Consider the following 20,562-nt stretch of genomic DNA (forward strand, 5'->3'; position numbering starts at 1 on the left):
AAAGTGCTGAAAATGTGAGAGATCTTTTGCTCAATGAAAGATATTGGATTTTTGTTGCCGAGACAATTCAACTATTTGAGCCACTAGTTAAAGTGTTACGAATGGTAGATTGCGATGACAAAGCCGAAATGGGTTTTTTATATGAAGCAATGGATTGTGCGAAAGAGCAAATAAAAAAGAGTCTTGGTGCAAGACGCAGCAAACAATGGTGGAAAATAATTGATAAAAGATGGGAAAAAACACTTCACCGAGATATACATGCAGCAGGTAAAATATTTATTTAAAATAGCAAGCTATTTTATATTTTATTTATTAATACTTATGTAATATCATTAACTTTTCAGGATATTTTCTCAATCCACGATTCCAATTCTCACAAGCAGTTCAAAATGACAGTGAAGTATTGAGAGGCCTTAGAAATGTCATTGCAAGATTACAACCTGATTTGGCTAAACAAATTAGCGCAGAAAAAGAGGTAAATTATTATTGTGCAAACTTTATTGATATGAAATATTCACTATTATTATTCTTTGATATTTATATATTATGAGAATAAATTTATTTGTAGGCTGAACGGTATCGTAGAAGATTAGGAATATTTTCTACCGAGAAGATGTTAACAGCAGCAAAACAGTGCCCTCCGGCTGAATGGTGGAATATCTATGGACGAGAAGAATGTCCAAATTTAGCACATATTGCCATTCGAATTTTAAGTCAAACAGTCTCTTCCTCACATTGTGAGAGAAATTGGTCCACATTCGCTTTAATCCATACAAAAACAAGAAATCGTTTGAAAATGAACCGACTTATGCATCTTGTTCTTTGCCACTACAACATGCGCCTAAGAGAAAGACAACTGAGACGAACATATGATCATGATTCGAATCAGATAATTGATCTTGATCAAATATTTCATGAAGATGATCCGCTTCAAACTTGGATCAGGTAATGGAATTTCTTTTTATACATTAAAACTTGTGAAACAAAAAGTTAATTAATTCTAATCATTATTTTAATATTAGAGAAGAAGAAGACGCTGTTCTTGATGATAGAGACAACGAGTGGCTAGATGATGTCTCTGATGATGAGGGCAATAATAACAATTCAAAGAGTGACAGTGGTGGTAGTGATGGTGTCCCTATTACAAATCTGGAAACTCAAAATACAGATTCTGAACCAATCCACCAGCGAAGGGAACAACCACAGGGCCCAACCTCAGAGAGTGAACATACAGGAAGACGATATATTGATGTCAATGAACTAACAGCAAGGCATCGAAATATTAATTCTTATGATGGCATGTATGGGACCTCAGAGTTTAGTGGGAGATATAATTCAAGCTCATCTACATATGGAGTACAACCAGACTACAATTCAAGTAGTAATCCAGAATTTTCTAGCACATACAATCCATATGTTGGATATGAGGATGCTAATAATTCTTCATTTGACACTACATTAATGTCTTCATTTTTTAGCCCTGTACAACCATATCCCCATTCTTATTTTAATACAGAGGACGATGAGATGATCCAGCCAGCTCGGCATAGCTTATGGCAATAAAAGTGTGTTCTATTTGTAATGTTTGTAATACATTATATAATTAGTGAATTATGTGAGTGTAATATTGTCTTAATTAATATACTTTTTTTTTAAATTATTTTTATCAATTTTTTCCTATTTTTTGGCTACAAAACAAGACTTCTGCCAAAAATACCCGAGTTACGGATCCGATTCTTCCGATTCCGGCCGATTCATCCGATTCTGACTCAGCGATCAAAAGTCCGATTCCGATTCCGATTCCGAGTTCTGGAACCATGGTCTTGCATATGTCAGTCATGCGTGGAAACATTACACTATTTATCGTTTCTTTGAGCATCATGCCAAATGCTAAGTCAATCACCTCCGAGTTGGACGTATTTTGATAATTTTGAAGCACCTATCAGAAATTTTAAGTGAATACAAGAACATATAGAATTGAGATAATTTAATAATTTTGATACCCACATTTAGTGTACCAGTGAGTTCACGGCAGTTATAGTATTGGACGCTGAATCTAAGGTTACTTCTACTCTTTTGGGAGCTGGTTTATGGACTTGAGATTTGAGAACTAAGATCAAATCCAATTTGAATGGGTCATTTTTTTGGGCACTTCAGATCGGTTTAAATGTTATCTGAAATAACTTGTGGGACAAACAACTATATTTTGGGTTTAGATCGGATATGTTAGGTTCTAAGGCATAAAACAATATTGAACTAACCTGTGAGATCTCACCAGATTGACACTTGCTTTTCTCCTTGAGGAAATTTATGACCGCGCTTTCATTGACGTGATCTCTATTCTCCACTACTTCATGCATATTGCATTCAGTGAATTCATAAATTATGTTTTGGAGAAAAGAGCAGGCATCTTGACTGAACTTGGGGACCTCATTTAATTCTGGAATGTCAGACTGCTTCAATAACCATTTAACCTTCAATATACAATATCATATTGTTATAATTCTTTAATAACCTCTAAGAAATTTGGTATTCTTAAGCTGGAAATGTGAATACATGGTTTTTTTTTTTTATTCACTATTCTTAAGCTTCTTTTTTTTCGGTTGTTTTACATTAGTCCATTAACAGATTTGAAACTCAGTACATATTAATATATTATGCGTGACTGGTATATGATATGTAATCAATTTAAGATCTGGTAGTATAAAAATAGTTTGGTGCAGTAATACCATATTTTGTACTCATAGATTACTATGATAAACATTTAGAACTAATACCTGAATAATCATTCGGTAACGGAATAAGCTGTACTTGCTGAAGATAGGAAGTAGGTTTTTAAGCTTTTCCGGATACTCTTCATCCAAGGGGGACAAGGTCACCCATTTAAGGACCTTCTCCATGTACTAAGAACATGAAATAAGCTGATTTAAAAGTCTTAAATAAAATATTAACTAAGATTTAAGTATTTGTAGGAAAATAAAACAAAAAAATCTATCAAAATGTACCCCACACGTGCCCTATTTGGTCAAAAAGCCCAATACAAACTAGAAAGTGAAAAACATAGCGCATGTATTGAATTAAAGGACATGTAGCATAAGATAGCGTACATCATTCCTTGGTATCTCTGGGAACCCTGGATTGGATGTGAAACAACTTGCGGGAACTGTAGAAGATGATCTGAGAGCAACGTAATTATGGCGTTTCAACAATGAGTAGCTTGTGACAGAATGGTGAAGGCTTGAGGAGCGGTGGTGCACATAACCACCTCTTAGGGTAAGAAAATTGGTAGCTTGCATGACAATTCTATTTAGATGATTACTGAAATGGTCTCAGTACAAGATAGATAAAGAAAGTAATATTGTCAAGAAGTACAAAGCATGTAACAGAAGCAAAGCAAGAAACAAGCAAAACAATTGCAAAGAGATGCATGATAAAAAAACATTTCGAAAAAGGAAATAAGTGATATAAAGGCCCTGCACATGCAACGGTATTTGTTGGATCCAGTGCACCTGGAGCTATATTTGATGGATTCGAGTTTGTCCAATTACAAATCATTTTGGATTTTGTATCATTTAGATTTGGATTGGATCAATTCTGAGCAACTTCTATATATTGTAAATTTCATTTTTTTCCCCTTTCCTTGCATAATTATATATGAAATTTTTTTTCTTAAATAAAAAAAAATCAGCAACAATCAGATTTAATGTTCTATTTGTTGTGGCAATGTCTCAACCATGCATGGACCTCATATAATTGTCCCATTATGCGAAAAAACAGATAAATTCAGACCTGTATATTGTAAACTAATTCGAGTTGTTACTACGTAAACGCTACCTAAATTCTCAATCTAATTCAATATACATTACCTATACATTTTGCACACCCATATATATATGATCACTATTCACTATACGTAAGCATTAAGTGGATTGATTGATTAAAACAAAAGGTGAGAGAACAATATTTTACCGAACTACCAGAGTATGCTCGCAGACGCCTTGTTTTGTAGCAAGCACAAGTGTATCCTCTGTTGTTTTTCCCTTTTGATATGGCCGTTGTATTTAACAGAAAATAAATGCCATATTTATAAAGGATGCCTGAAGAGAAAACTGACAGCTTGTATTGGTTTAACATGGCGGTTGTACAAAAGTACGTAATCTACATTTATTTATTTTATTTTGGCAAATTGCTGCGAGTCAAGTCTTCTACATTTTATTTTTCCCATACTTGTGCTATTTTTTATTTATTTTTACCTAACTGATCCATCACCCATGCAAAGTCGTCCATCTTTTGTTTTTGGACTATTTTGCCCCAAGAGCCCCCATCAAATAGGGGTGTCATTGACACCAGTTTACCCGTTTACCCTACCCATATCGTATTCGATAAGATGGGTATGGGTAAGATTATTTTTTTGTTAGCTTATTGGGTATGGATATGAGTAAGGATTTGTTTTTCATTAGATAAACGGGTATGGGTACGGGTAAAGGTTATTTCATACCCGTTGGATAAAGGGTAATTATATAAAATAAATTATATCATGAGAAAATGTATGCATTTTATTGTAAGAAGAATAGTATGCTAAATATTTTATTTGAATATTTTGTTATTTAGTTAATGAATTGAATTTGTTAGAAGAGATATTTGTGATTTTGATTTTTATTGTTTAATAAAAAATACTTAGAATTAATTACATATTTATATATTATTTTTGTATTAGTAATTGTAATTGCATATGTATGACATGATAATTTTTGATGATTTATTTGTAAAAATTATAAAACTTTTATATTTGTATTATTCGTTGTTTGTTCACTACCGTTTCGTTGCGTGCTAACCTAAACGGGTATGAATAGAATAGGGTAAGACAAATTAATTCTTAATGAGTATGGATAGAATATGAGTAAGGTCAATTCTTAATAGGTACAGATATGAAAATGATTCCTCTACCCGTATCGTACCCGTTGACACCCCTACCATCAAATGCCTTCAGATCTTTAGTTTATAATTACTTTCTACATTCTCTTTGGATATATAGAGTTGCCAAAGAATAAAAGGCTCGATCTCAATGAAACTGGATAGCACCGTTGACATGTTCATCTCTCTTATATTTATTTTTTTCTCTTTTGGAGTTCTTTTACTATATCTTGCTGTTTTGACTAATTATTTTGAGACATCTTCATTAGAAATAGATTAGAACTTACTAAACTTAGAAGCAACATCTTCCATACAACTTCCAATGATTTATTCAGCATTGACTTCTGCAATTTTTTAAAGGGAAAAAAAAGGAAGGGTCTAGTTCTGTTGAGAGATCATGATCACTAGAAATAAACTAGAAATTAGTAAGATAAGCAACAACATCTAATCAATGAACATTACTCCTGGCAGCTTCTGTCACGGATCTTTTGTAGCAAAAAAAAGGAAGCGACAACTCCAACTGCCAATGACTTGTGCAGCTTCTTCTTTTTTTCTTAAGAAAAAAAAAGGGTCCAAGCCCTTTTCTTTTCAATATAAAAAAGTGAAAACTGCCCCAGCACAATTTTTTTATTTTTTGAAATAAAAAAAAATTGTCAGAAAACATATTGATAAATTTTTTTCTTCAAAAATATCAAGGACATAATAATTGATTAATTAATTTGTTTCATAGTTGGAGTGACCAAACACTACTATAATTTTTGCAAGGGGAGCAAATGTTATTTCCAAGAGGAGAAAGGGTTCATGGAAATGAAATCGTTTTTTTTGACACCATTAACAATTTCCAACGATAGCCTCATGAAACTAGTAGCACATGAAAATCCCCGTCATTTGCACATGAAAATGTTGTTTATCCACTCTTGGAAATAATTTTGCATGACCCATGACCCGGCAAATAGATCAAATATTATATTTTATTGAAAGTTCATGGAAATACCTCGCCCCATGCCCTTGGAAATAAGTGAGAAGTAGGGAGACGTAATATTTCCATGAGCTATCCTTGGAAATATTTTGTTTAATCTGTTTATATTATTTTATAATGAATGTTCATGAAAATACTGAACACTATGCACATGGAAATATTTTAGTAATTCAGTTTATATTATTTTATAGTTAGACTTATTATTTTGATGAGGCTACCGTTGAAAAAGTTTAATTCCTGAAGACAGTAACATTTCTATTTATTTGAGATCTTCTTTCGAATATTGAACAAAACTAAATCACAACATTTCTACTTATTTAATTGAAATAAATTAGAATGAAAACTAAAACTTTGGTCTCTAAAAATTAAGTACCAAACATTTATAAGTAAACTTCTTCCTGATTTTGTTATGTCACGCATAACAAAAGAAAATCTGAGTGATATGTGCAATTTGTTTATAAACAAAATTTATACCCCCCTTTATCCTCCACTTCATAACTTCATCCAAAATTTATAAGAATCAATGGTTCGTTCTAACCCTTTATCACACATGCACACCACTAACAACATATATCGTACAAAAATTGGCGGACTGAATCAATGGCAAACCGAACTATTAATTCGGTCTGCCATAACTTTTTAGTTTTAGTGTATACAAAATAATCATAAAATGTCTTTACAAAAAATCATAAAATGTAATTATATATTTTTCAGTTGTTAAGGTTTATTTGTATTCAATTATGTTTTTTATTGTTACTTTATTTTTGTATTGTATTACTTTTTTATTTTGTAGTTAATTATGTTGAAAGCTTGGTAGATTGAATCAATAGTTCGATCACATTTTTTTCAAAAAAATTGTGTTACCAGTGGTGCGCAGGTGTGACTAAGGAGGGCCAAACTATTAATTCGATCCACCATCCTCTTTATTATTTTTAGAGAAAAAAAACATTTAATATGTTTTCTAACAAATCGTTTTTTAATTTCTAAAATTAATTTGGCCCAGCAGGTATGGGACATTAATTGAAGTAAATACCCAAAAAGTTGAAAATAATTGAACGCTATAGAACTACATTTCTGGTAATATCTCTCGTCAAGAAGAATATGAATCGCTTACCAAAAAAAAAAAAGAAAAAAGAAAAAAAATAATCGGCTTAGTTGGATATGCCATTATCACATAATGTATGTCAAAATTTTGGATGAGTTTCTAATTTCATATTGAGCCTTAAAGCATAGTAATAAATTGGAAATTGTATTGCGCGGTCATGTTCCACGCGAAGAAGAGCGTTCCTCGTAATTTTGTTGTACAATAAGAGCATCTACATCCCGGCTAGCAACTCAAATGAGTTTCTAAATAACTGCTAACTGTTTTTTAGAAATTCAAGTATCTAAAGTTTATAATCTCACATCTCTGAAATTTATTTTAGAGTTTCTATTAAGTCATATCAGTAACAAATTAAAAAGAAAAAATAATTTCAGCCAATCATTTAGTCAACATAGTTTTTAAATAAAAAAAACTCACCTACATCCCTGAAACTGGATTAGAAACTGCCACATTAGATTAGAAACTTTAATATAATTATTATATTATATTAATGTTTAAAATACGTATTCAATGAGACAGACATTAACAAAAAACTACAATACTCATAATTGGATTTGGGTTTTAAGAAAAAAGATTCATTAGTGTCATAAATCCTGAAATCTGACTCGAACTTGTTTAGAACCTCAATATATTCATTTGCTAAAAAGAAAATCTTTCATTGCCATCATTACTCGATAAGAACAAAAACATATATTAATCAAGCTCTAGCATAAAACAATTACTTTTCCTCTATAAATTAATTCACTAAATTTTCTTTTCAAAAAATATGGGGAACATCAATCAGAGAGCCTTAGATCTAGCCTTTTTCATATATATATATATGTGAGGTTGGCTACTATGCTTATATAAGCATATCTCCACATATGCTTATAACTCATTTTTGGGTTTTCAATATCCAAACGACCGATCCGAACCGTTAGATGTTTAATCCATATTGAAATGTGCTTGGAGACCAAATTTTACATTTTTTGAAATTTTTTTACTATTTATTAAGCATTTTTGAAAATTGCTGTTTTGCTGTGAACAGTAAAAAACAGTAAAAATTTCTGGACCATCGGATCAGTGATTTTCAAAGTAGCTTAATAAATAGTAAAAAAATTCATAAAAATGTAACATTTGGTCTCCAAGCACATATTAATATGGAGAACAAGATGAACGGTTCGGATCGACTATTTGGACATTGGAAACGCAAAAATGAGTTATAAGCATATGTGGGGATATGCTTATATAAGCATAGTAGCCAAGCTATATATATATATATATATATATGCCAAATAAACCAAAAGAGGATGAGACTGCTCTTTTTAGTTTTAAGGATATTGTTTTTTTATTAATAAAATTTTCTATGATATATTGCAAAGAATAAAAAAGGAAAACTATAACTAAACATCAATAATAACACACAATAAGCTCTAAATTCATTTTAGAGAGTTATAGACGATCGATATATCTCTTTGATTATTCAACAAATACATGAATGAGTTCTCTCAAAAGTCAAAACAAATACATTAATGGTCATTTTGATAATATTTGAATCATAAATAATGTCATAATTTATTAAAAATAACAATACACACAAAATAAGCTCTAAATGCGTTTTAGAAAAAAATACAGGCATAATATAGCTTACGTCTTTTTTTTTTTTTTGAACAAATAAATTTACAGGCCTGCAGATGACATATAGTGGATGTTATTTGACCATTTGGGGATATTTTAATCATAAATGAGGCTATAATTCATTGCAAACGTTAATAAGGACACTGTTAATTTTTATAAGAGAAAATAGATATATGTAAGAGAACAACTTATTAATTATTGCAATCTTATTTTTAGCTTTATATATGTCTCTATTTATAAAGAAAGTAAAAATCTAACCATTGTACTATTCCCTATTCTATTTAATTAATTACAAACACTATTTCCTAGTCTATTAATTACAAGACACTATTTCTCAAATTAGCCCTTACAATTTATTTCTACTCAGATATGGTCACCTAAATATCAATGGGCCAAAATTGTTAAGAAGACGGTTTATCGACTGCTAGAAATAGATTATATATATATATATATATGAAAAGCAAGCCAAAATACCCTTTTCCAAAGGCCAAGCAAGAAGAGCAAAACAAGTTCTTGAGATAATGCATACTGATTTGTGTGGACCCCTAGAAACAACATCTTTGGGCAGTAGCGGTATTTTCTTCTCTTTATAGATGACTATAGGAGGATGAGTTGAGTTTATTTCTTGAAAAACAAAAGTGAAACTTTTGAGAACTTCAAAAAGTTAGTTCAAGGCATTTGCACAAAATAAAACCGGTAAAAGAATAAAGGCATTAAGATCAGATAGAGGGGGAGAATATCAATCAACGGAATTTAGATTTTGTTGCAAAAAAGAAGGAATACACCACTAATTTACCACACTTTATACACCTGAACAAAATGGAGTAGCTGAGAGGAAAAAAATTAACATATGCCTCTGGGGGGCACGGGAAATACAACTGAGCCAATAAATGTGCTGCTATCATACTCAACGGGACTTCAGAGGCTTATTTTATGATATACAACAAACCAAATAGATCATGTTATTATGTTATCTAATTAAAAATTAAAATCTGTTAAGGGTTCGGGTTGTTTTGTTTTTATGCTATTTTACAATGCAAGATTAGGTAAAATGTGTAGGTTAATATGATTTTATTTATCAGTTATTTAGGATACTTCCTGGTTCTGTATTAATAATTGGTTGATTTGGTAGCAAAAGATAGTCATGACTTATGAGTTGAGCAATTGTACTGTAGATTCTTTTTCTTGTTCTTTTAAATTCATGTCCTTATCGTTTTTATGAAAATGAAAAAACAAATGGTAATGCCATTATTTCCAATTTACAGAACAATAAATTTCAGACGTATGGTATTAACTATGAGTATAGTTCTAACACATCCTATGGTATTAATTATTAACTATTATTTACATAGCTTTCACTGGATAATAGAGAATGCACCTGTATGGTAATTTTAATCGGAAACCGCCTACTGAGCTAAAGATTGAAAGCACAAGAAAAGATAGCTTCGGACAACTAACCTCAAAGCCTTGGGCCTTGATCCTTGGGCCCATGGGCCATGGCTTGATCAAAAGATAGTAGCAAGAACAATGCAAACACCAGTACGACAATGAAGTTGATGGCGAGAGAACAGATAAAGTTGCTGATTTGTTTATGAAGTTCACATCTTACGAATTACGATGTATCGTAAGAAGTTCACATCTTTCTACCGGTTTCCCCGGTAACAAAGGATATCGTATCAAATTTGATTGGGCGTACAGTTCAGGGTTTCATATCCTAGCAGGTATCTGACTTGAGACAATTGAAACGGATGGCTCAGATTTACTCTCAGCGGGTGCCCATTTGGAATAGCGCAGAGGGTCAGTATTATTGTGCTTTTGAGATTTGTACAGCCAAGTTAAAAGAAGGATCATGGACCGTTCAATGTCCATTTCAATTGCACTTTACCCTCTGATCGGAAAGAGACCTCAAACCCTAAAATGCGAAATGAAAATAGAAATCGTGTCGCGTTCGTGATCGAAACCAGCAATAGCAAGGGAAACGATTTCATTCGACACGATTTCAAGAGGCACAAATCACATGAAGAAATCGTGCCAAAAGAGTAGAGATTTGGCGAGAAACGATTTCGCCTCGGTGAAAATACGCACCTACCCTCGTCTTTCTCTCCTTTCGCATCCCGCGCGCGCCGTCGATCTTCTCGACTTCTCCTTCTTTTTGGCCTCACTGCCAAGCTTCTCCATGCTTGAGCAAAGAAAGTGTGCTAAACTCTCTTCCTTTCCTTCGGTCTCTCCATCAAATCTCTGTACTGGAGCCTATCTCTCCTCCTGCCATGGTGAAATTAGCACTCTAGCTATCTTCTTGTTTTTCTCAATCGAGATGGATGGCATTATTTGTAAATTAAGTTTATTGGTTGGTTTTTTCTGAACTGGTCAATATTGAATTCTTTCATTATACTTATTGGTTCCGATCAATAAAATTCAATTCCAAATTAATCTGTTTCATTTGTTTTCTATTAAATTGAATTCTATTCTTGTTAGTTTTTATTCCAATCAGAGGGTTAGTCTCAGGTAATCTGAGGGGATGGGAATTATTCTATAGTTCAGACTATTGTACTAATTACGTCAAAATTTATACATTCATTTAAAATTACGGGACAAATTTTAAAATAAATCGTCCATACGAATTTCAAACGTTAATGGAACGGTTCTGACCAAATATCAAACTGAAATTAAATTATAGTATTGCCTATCTTTTGATAACTGGAAAATAAAATGTGCCAATCTCTTCATCTAACAAACCTATAAAACCCACAAAGGGGGAGGGGTTCCAAACGTTAATTTGATTCAGACAATTGGATTCGTAAGAATCCATATTTAGAATTAAATATGCACAATAAGATATCAATATAAATTCTATAATAATGAATGCAATGCTAATTATTGACAGTCAAAGGGTAATCAACATGAAATCAATGAAAAATCAAATAACTATAATTAGAATATTTGGGTTCTAAACTTATGCAAATACTAGGTCAGGTAACACAAACAGATACCATCCTTCTTGCTTGTATAGATGCCCACCATCAACTCACATCTGTCTTTACACATACCCATATTTGTAATGCTTGGCTTAAACTGTCCTATTTAGTCTGGTTTAGTCAGACACTTAAATTCAACAATTCAATTCAATGATACATAATTCAATAATTTAAGCAATATTGTCACCCCTCATAGATAGTGACTGACAATAGACATTTACCACAGTTTTACTATCCTTATAATCAAAATTTATAATATCCTCTACCCAACCGGCGGTACTGGGTTCAGTTGAGGCCATTCACCATATGCGCATGAGGGTCTTGGATCAAAGTCTTGTCATGACCTAGACGTTGCAGTAATCAATAATTTCAATAAAATTCAATAACTGTGGAATCACTCAATTATTTAAAACAAGGAACAATAAATCGATAAACCGTACCAAAATGACAAGTCATCAGCTTATCAGTTATTCATTTTTCATTTGTATTGTGTTATGCATATGATGCAATCAATCAATTATTCAACATGCAAAACTAATAACAATTTAATTCTTAGAAATGAATATCAAAACAAAACCAGTGAACCCCCGCACCTGATAACGTAGACAGGTAAAGCAATCTGTCACTGAACATCAGCTGCTCTCGAAAGTACAGTCAAGTTTAGCTTCGCAATATTTATGTCTATGCCATAACAAAATAATCGAACTAATATTAAGGTATGATATTCTTACTTGTTTATATCTGTATTCGGTAATCTTGTTTAGATTCATTTCACATTTTTCCAAAATTTACATAAAAGTCCGTACTTATAATGATAAGCAAGAAACTAAAATTGGCACCATACATCAAAACTGTCTGTATAATCGTCAAAGGTTTAGTAGCATGATTATGAATTAATTAAGGAACTAATAACAATTCAAAAAGAAGGATCAGAAAACAAGTAGCTTTTGTCCCTATTACATTTTTCATTATGTTTTATTTAATTAAACAAGATAACATCAATAGTTATGTATAAGAATTAGCTCTTAATGGTAATTGGCTTCAATTTCGTTTAAGGAAACATAGGAAAATAGGAATATTTAGGATTTTACTCATGGCTCTGTTTAATAAAAAGAAATCAAGTCATGTGCACTTGTAGACTATGAGGTAGATGTTTAATTAATGGCTCTTACAAACATGTATATATCACAACATGAAATTGGACTAGGCTTATATATAAGACTGGAAGGCTTTCAGTTAAAAAGAAACCTCGCTAATTTAATTCAACAGTCAAAAGGATGTGTTTAGACTTATTTAAAGCCTATTTTTTCTTTTTCTTTTTTTGAATAGAAGAACAAGACAGAGAGAGGTATACCAAGCAGAAACACTTTGTGCGCATTGAGCTAAAGGGAGAGAGAGCAATGACTCATACAATAGGAAATCTCAAAATTGAGTGGAGCAAATTCTTCTCAGGTGGAATAAAGCAGAAAGAGAAAAGAAGATTCAAGAAAATAGCTGAGCAGTAAGAAAGACATATTAGAAACATAACAAATAGCAAGCAGCTCTTTTAGTCAATGGGTGTCCACGCTGGAACAAGAGTGTTTTGCCACGCAAGGAGAGAGAGAGAGATGTGGATGAGGATGTATGATAAGGGTCCCACCTGTCATAGCTAATGCACTCTTCTAAAATTGAATCCTGATTGTTCTATTATAAATTTATAATGAATCTATCATGTACAAATATTCCGATTAATATGTTATTGCACATGAGTGTATTTACAATATATATACATTTCTTAAATTAATAAGGATTTTATAATTTTAGATGTTTTAAAATTTTCATACTGTTATGTTCAGTTTATCATGATTACCCATATATTGGTTTAACTATATCTTATCAATCTATGCAAAAATAATCTTTTCTTTTGACTATTCTCTATGTTTCATGAAATAAAATTATTCAAGACGTTCTACAATCACTTCTAATTATTAATTTCATATTCAGATTTTAAGAAATGTTACAGTTAATGGTGTCAGAAAAGGCGATTTCATTTCCATGAATCCTTCCTCCTCTTGAAAATAACATTTGTTCCCCTTGCAAAAAGCAAAAATTCTAGTAGTGTTTGGTCACTCCAACTATGAAATAAATTAATTAATCAACTATTCTGTCCTTGTTATTTTTGAAGAAAAAATTATCAATATGTTTTCTGAGAAATTACTTTTTTTTTTAATTTCAAAAAATAAAAAAATTTGTGCTGGGGCAGTTTTTACTTTTTATATTGAAAAGAAAAGGGTTTAGAGTACCCTTTTTTTTCCTTAAGATAAAAAGGCTGCGCAAGTCAATTTGGAACAAGTCATTGGCAGTTAAGTTGTTGCTTCCTTTTTTCTTTTAGAAAAAAGATCCATGGAAGAAGCTGCCACTTGCCAGGAGTAAAATATTCATTGATTAGATGTTGTTGCTTATCTGCCTTAGTAATTTCTAGTTTATTTCTAGTGATCATAATTTCTCAACAGAACTAGACCCTTCCTTTTTTTTCCCTTTTTAATTGCGCAAGTCAATGCTGAATAAACCATTGGAAGTTGTATGGAAGATGTTGCTTCTAAGTTTAGTAAATTCTAATTTATTTCTAATGAAGATGTCTCAAAAGAATTAGTCAAAACAGCAAGATATAGTAAAAGAACTCCAAAAAAGAAAAAAAAAAATATAAGAGAGATGAACATGTCGACGGTGCTATCCAGTTTCATTGAGAGCCTTTTATTCTTTGGCAACTCTATATATCCAAAGAGAATGTAGAAAGTAAACTAAAGATCTGAAGGCATTTGACGGTAGGGGTGTCAACGGGTAAGATACGGGTAGGGTGGAACCATTTTCATACCCGTACTCGTTAAGAATTGATCTTATCCATATCCTATACATACCTATTAAGAATTTGTCTTATCCTACCCTATCCTACCCATCCTACCCATTCCCGTTTAGGTTAGCAGGTAAAGAAACGGTAGTGGACGAACAACGAATAATACAAATATAAAAGTTTTATATTTTTTTCAAATAAATCATCAAAAATTATCATGTCATACATATGCAATTACAATTACTAATACAAAATTAATATATAAATATGTAATTAATTCTAAGTATTTTTTATTAAACAAAAAAATCAAAATCACAAATATCTCTTATAACAAATTCAATTCGTTAACTAAATAACAAAATATTCAAATAAAAAATAAAATATTTAGCATAATATTATTTTTACAATAAAATACATACATTTTCTCATGATATAATTTATTTTATATAATTACCCATTACCCAACGGGTTTGAAATAACTTTTCTCCGTACCCATACTTGTTTATCTAACGAAAAAAAATTCTTACCCATACCCAATAAGCTAATGAAAAAATAATCTTACCCATACCCATCTTGTCGAATACGATATGGGTAGGGTAAACGGGTAAACGGGTGTCATTGACACCCCTATTTGATGGGGGCTCTTGGGACAAAATAGTCCAAAAACAAAAGATGGACGACTTTGCATGGGTGATGGATCAGTTAGGTAATAAAAAATAAAAAAATGGCACAAGTACGGGAAAAATAAAATGTAGATCGAAGACTTGACTCGCAGCAATTTGCCAAAATAAAATAAATAAATGGACGTAGAATACGTACTGTTTGTACAACCGCCATGTTAAACCAATACAAGTTGTCAGTTTTCTCTTCAGGCATCCTTTAATTATATATATGGCCTTTCATTCCTGTTAAATACAACCGCCATATATATCAAAAGAGAAAAAAACCAGAGGATACACTGGTGCTTGCTACAAAACAAGGCGTCTGCGAGCATACTCTGTAATTCGGTACAATATTGCTCTCTCACCTTTTGTTTTAATCAATCGTCCACTTAATGCTTACATATAGTGAATAGTGATCATATATATGGGTGTGCAAAATGTATAGGTAATGTATATTGAATTATGACTGCGAATTTAGGTAGTGTTTACGTAGTAACAACTCGAATTAGTTTACAATATACAGGTCTGAATTTATCTGATTTGCATAATGGGACAATTATATGAGGTCCCTGGTTAAGACATTGCCACAACAAATAGAACATCAAATCTGATTGTAGCTGATTTTTTTTATTTAAGAAAATAAAATTTTCATATATAATTATGCAAGAAAAGGGGAAAAAAATGAAATTTACAATATATAGAAGTTGCTCAGAATGATCCAATCCAAATCTAAATGATACAAAATCCGAAATGATTTGTAATTGGACAAACTCAAATCCATCAAATATAGCTCCAGGTGCACTGGATCCAACAAATACCGTTGCATGTGCAGGGCCTTTATATCACTTATTTCCTTTTTTGAAATGTTTTTTTTATCATGCATCTCTTTGCAATTGTTTTGCTTGTTTCTTACTTCTGCTTCTGTTACATGCTTTGTACTTCTTGACAATATTACTTTCTTTATCTATCTTGTACTGAGACCATTTCAATAATCATCTAAATAGAATTGTCATGCAAGCTACCAATTTTCTTACCCTAAGAGGTGGTTATGTGCACCACCGCTCCTCAAGCCTTCATCCTTCTGTCACAAGCTACTCATTGTTGAGACGCCATAATTATGTTGCTCTCAGATCGTCTTCTACAGCTCCCACAAGTTGTTTCACATCCAATCCAGGGTCCCCAGGGATACCAAGGAATGATGTACGCTATCTTATGTTACATGTCCTTCAATACATGCGTTATGTTTTTCACTTTCTAGTTTGTATTGGGCTTTTTGACCAAAATTTTTTCCTACAAATACTTAAATCTTTGTTAAGCTTTTATTTAATACTTTTAAATCAGCTTATTTCATGTTCTTAGTACATGGAGAAGGTCCTTAAATGGGTGACCTTGTCCCCTTTGGATGAAGAGTATCCAGAAGAGCTTAAAAACCTACTTCCTATCTTCAGCCAGTACGGCTTATTCCGTTACCGAGTGATTATTCAGGTATTAGTTCTAAATTTTTATCATAGTAATCTATGAGTACAAAATGTGGTATTACTGCGCCAAACTATTTTTATACTACCAGGTCTTAAATTGATTACATACCATATACCAGTCACGCATAATATATTAATATGTACTGAGATTCAAATCTGTTAATGGACTAATGTAAAACAACCGAAAAAAAAAAGCTTAAGAATAGTGAATAAGAAAAAAACATGTATTCACATTTCCAGCTTAAGAATACCAAATTTCTTAGAGGTTATTAAAGAATTATAACAATATGATATTAATGTATATTGAAGGTTGAATGGTTATTGAAGCAGTCCAACATTCCAGAATTAAATGTGGTCCCTAGGTTCAGTCGAGATGCCTGCTCTTTTCTCGAAAACATAATTCATGAATTAACTGAAAGCGATATGCATGAAGTGGAGAAGGATCACGTCAATGAAAGCGCGGTCATAAATTTTCTCAAGGAGAGAAGCAAGAATAAATCTGTTGAGATCTCAAAGGCTAGTTCAATATCATTTGAAAAGAAGTTAACTTTAAATATGCCTTAGAACCTAACATATCCTATGGCGGCGCCAAACTTTCAAACTATGGGGATCAATCATATAAACTTTGCATGTTACGAATAGAGGTCAATCTTACAGTATTCATAACATTTTACTCTGAACTAAACAGAGAAAATCGTATATAAGTATAAACTTTTTTTAAATTAAATGGGGGCCAGTTGACCCCCATTAATATAGTGTAACTCTGCATAGGACCTATCTAAACCCAAAATATAGTTTCCCACAAGTTATTTCTGACAATGTCCAAACCGACCTGAAATACCAAAAAAATGACCCATTCAAATTGCATTTGATCTTAGTTCTCAAATCTCAAGTCCATAAACGAGCTCCCAAAATAGTAGAAGTAACCTCAGATAAGTAATCAAACAGCGTCCAAAATTAGTAAATTATGTTGATGTATTCACTTAAAATTTCTGATAGGTGCTTCAAAATTATAAATATACGTGCAATCCGGCAGTGATTGAATTAGCATTTGGCATGATGCTCAAAGAAGCGAAAAATAGTGTAATATATCCACGCATGACTGACATATGCGACTATATACGCAAGGCCTTGTTCTCCATGGCGGATGATAATCATGTATCGGTGAGTTTATATGGCCAAGTACTATTTGTCTTTTTGTTCCCCTGAATTGTTATGTTCAATTATACTTGCAAGTTAATTGACCTCCAAACTTCAAAATAAAAGATTAAAAGTTAATATTCACTTGTAATTACTATATCAGGCACAACCTCCTACACTTACATTGGGACGACAGTTGGCGGAAAAACTAAGCGAGCAGGCCAAGTGCGTGAGCGAAATTGATATTTTGGGACAGTTTAGGAGTGGAGGTGACAATTACAATGGCGATGGATATTCAATTTATCATCATGGTGGTTGGTTTGACGGCAAAAATCGATATTCATCTGCTGAAATAGATTGGCGTCGTATTGATAAGGAATTCGTTACTTCTTTGGGTTTAGAATTCGACTCCAATGTAAAACAGTTTCTTTTACTCTCCTTTGTCTTTTTATTTTCTAATAAAACATTTTCAATTTAACACAGTGTTAGAATATTCCCTGAAGACTTGTAAACTAGCTTGATAAAAATGCTTGAGCACTAGAATATTTTTAACAACGTGCATGGATATAATAATGCTCCTGTAGGAATAACTATTGTCTCAGGGATAATTATTTTTGTGGTCTTACCCAACATTAGTCATTCCTTCACCCTCATCTTTAAAACAGATTCTTGTAGTATATCAATTTATACCTTGTAGTATGTTTCTGCGGTAAGGTTATTGACTATGAGAGCATTGGGATTTTTAGCAGTACAATAATATACAAACTCTCATAAAAAACTATTATATTATTATTTCATGGTAGATGTTCGCTTAGTTTTTCTTGTATGATCAACTTTTGTGCTCATTTTTTAGGTTGACTCGGAAAATCATATCAACAAGCATATTTTGGAGATCGTAAATTTCAATAAAATCCTGGTAGACTTTAGCAATGAACTACAGAGCTATATTTCCAGTGATTACCTCAAGCTGGTAAGGCCAGCATTATAATCTTATTCTAATATATAGTTTTATGAATTCAGAATTCCGTTTTACTTAAATTTCATGATGGTAACTAAAAGAAACCACATACTGAAGAAAATATTTTCGTTAAGACCTTGAATATATACTTTTATTTTATTTTTGATATATTTAATTGTAATTTTGGATTATTTCATTTCTTTCTGAAGGAAGGAGACCCTATTAAGTTGGAAATAAATAAAATCAATTTATTATCACCACCTAATATGATCAAGACTCTTGATATCAATAGGCCTCTTTCCAAGGTATGTATTCTCATTTTTTTTTTCTTTATCCTTTTTCTAAATTACAGCCAATAGATTAGAGACTTACAATATTAGAATAAATAACTATTCAATTTATAAACCTTGTTTCATAAGATTTTTTTTGGTGAGAAATTTATACAGCTATAATTCTAAAACAATAATATGATTGTTATAAATTGTAGAGGGATCTGGCAGGAATACAGGAAGACATGCCACAGGACCTGGTAGGAGTACTTGGTTACTCCCTTGTGGGGTATGAAGCCATGCTCGGGGTGCTTAAAAAGCTCCCGTACTTTAATCGTTAACGGTGGTCAAATCGTTGCGAATACTTTAATCCGAGGTCTATTTGCTGATTTTTCCGATTAATCGGCCGATTATTCTCAATTATTCCGTTTATTCATGTTTAATCCCTTTTATTCTAGTGAATATTTATTTTAATATTGCTTTTTTTATTTGACTATGTGTGACAATAAGTTCCATAAATTATATATTGTAGTCTTATTTGTACTTGAATATACATCCAATATTATTTATATATGCTTTTTTTCATTTTACTTATTTTGAAATTGATTAAATCTTCTATTATTTATATAGAGGAGGGTTCAAATGCCTCCATTTTTTGTGCTTCCATCATGCCTTCATTTTTAAAAATTTTAATACTTCAAAATATAAAACATAAAAGTTAAAACAAAACCATTGGATGTGATCTATGTTATTTTTTCTATATGCTCATAAAAATTATCACATTTCAAATTTTTTTTTATGTGAATCAATAAGTTGAAAAATCAACGTCTCTAAATTACCTACTTTTGTACATTTTTTACAAGCTCTTAATGACAACCAAAATAAAGTTGGAATATTATAATTTTGTACACCTGCATAGATAAAATAATGTAGATCATATAAAACAATTTTATTTTGACTCTTACGTTTTAGATTTTGAGTTATTAAAGCTTTTAAAAATGACGACATTTTCTTACTTATTAATGTCATTTTTTCAATTAGTACACCATGTTCATATCTAAAATTAGGTTGTTATCATAAATTAAATTTAGCAATTTTATATTGGAATGTTTCATTTCTTTCAAATAATATTTTATTAGTATTTAAAAAACTTAATTTTCAAATTTATTTTTGCATGAAATAAATGTGTACTTACACATGTAAAGTGTATATGTGTTATTAAAAAGAAATAACGGTAGTGTCATGTTCTAATAATAGAATTAAGTTAAATTAAGTTTATTTGGTAAGTTTGATGAGTTCAATAAATTATTTTTAATAAATTATGAATATACACACATAATTTTAATGAAAATAATTAATTGTTTGCATAATTCTGATTAATCAGTTGCATATTGATTAATCGCTTGACAGTACTCCATCCTTTCAACGATCAAATACCGTTATTTACAACACTGGTTGTAGGCCATGCGTTAGTCCCCCCTGTCGAACTGTGTGGATTTCGTGTAGAAGAATGTAATTAGTTTCTTTCTTTCTTTTTCATGTAAACAATTAAGGAGCCTGATAATTGCACCCCAAATAATCCCCCAGTGAGTCCCCCCAGTATTTAATGTATAACTTTCATTTTCAATGTTCATATTC

General features: G+C 31.6%; 3 protein-coding genes across 3 annotated transcripts; all 3 read left to right on the forward strand.

Annotated features, from left to right (window-relative positions):
• Positions 1-575: 575 nt before the first annotated feature.
• On the forward strand, positions 576-1,907 carry LOC144544653 (uncharacterized). The gene is made up of 2 exons (XM_078293200.1): positions 576-945; positions 1,023-1,907. The coding sequence occupies exons 1-2, from the start codon at positions 614-616 to the stop codon at positions 1,561-1,563; spliced, it is 873 nt and encodes a 290-aa protein (XP_078149326.1). The 5' UTR covers positions 576-613; the 3' UTR covers positions 1,564-1,907.
• A 13,443-nt stretch (positions 1,908-15,350) lies between these two features.
• LOC144544078 (uncharacterized) lies at positions 15,351-17,190 on the forward strand. The gene is made up of 4 exons (XM_078292496.1): positions 15,351-15,424; positions 16,084-16,279; positions 16,439-16,564; positions 16,867-17,190. Exons 2-4 carry the CDS (start codon positions 16,091-16,093, stop codon positions 17,119-17,121), a joined length of 570 nt encoding a protein of 189 aa, XP_078148622.1. The 5' UTR covers positions 15,351-15,424; positions 16,084-16,090; the 3' UTR covers positions 17,122-17,190.
• A 465-nt stretch (positions 17,191-17,655) lies between these two features.
• Positions 17,656-19,265, forward strand: LOC144544092 (uncharacterized). The gene is made up of 5 exons (XM_078292510.1): positions 17,656-17,721; positions 17,861-18,112; positions 18,551-18,667; positions 18,865-18,960; positions 19,143-19,265. The coding sequence occupies exons 1-5, from the start codon at positions 17,656-17,658 to the stop codon at positions 19,263-19,265; spliced, it is 654 nt and encodes a 217-aa protein (XP_078148636.1).
• The last annotated feature ends 1,297 nt before the right edge of the window (positions 19,266-20,562 follow it).

Source organism: Carex rostrata, chromosome 26, assembly GCF_964058835.1.
Source record: "Carex rostrata chromosome 26, lpCarRost1.2, whole genome shotgun sequence".
Lineage (NCBI taxonomy): Eukaryota > Viridiplantae > Streptophyta > Magnoliopsida > Poales > Cyperaceae > Carex > Carex rostrata.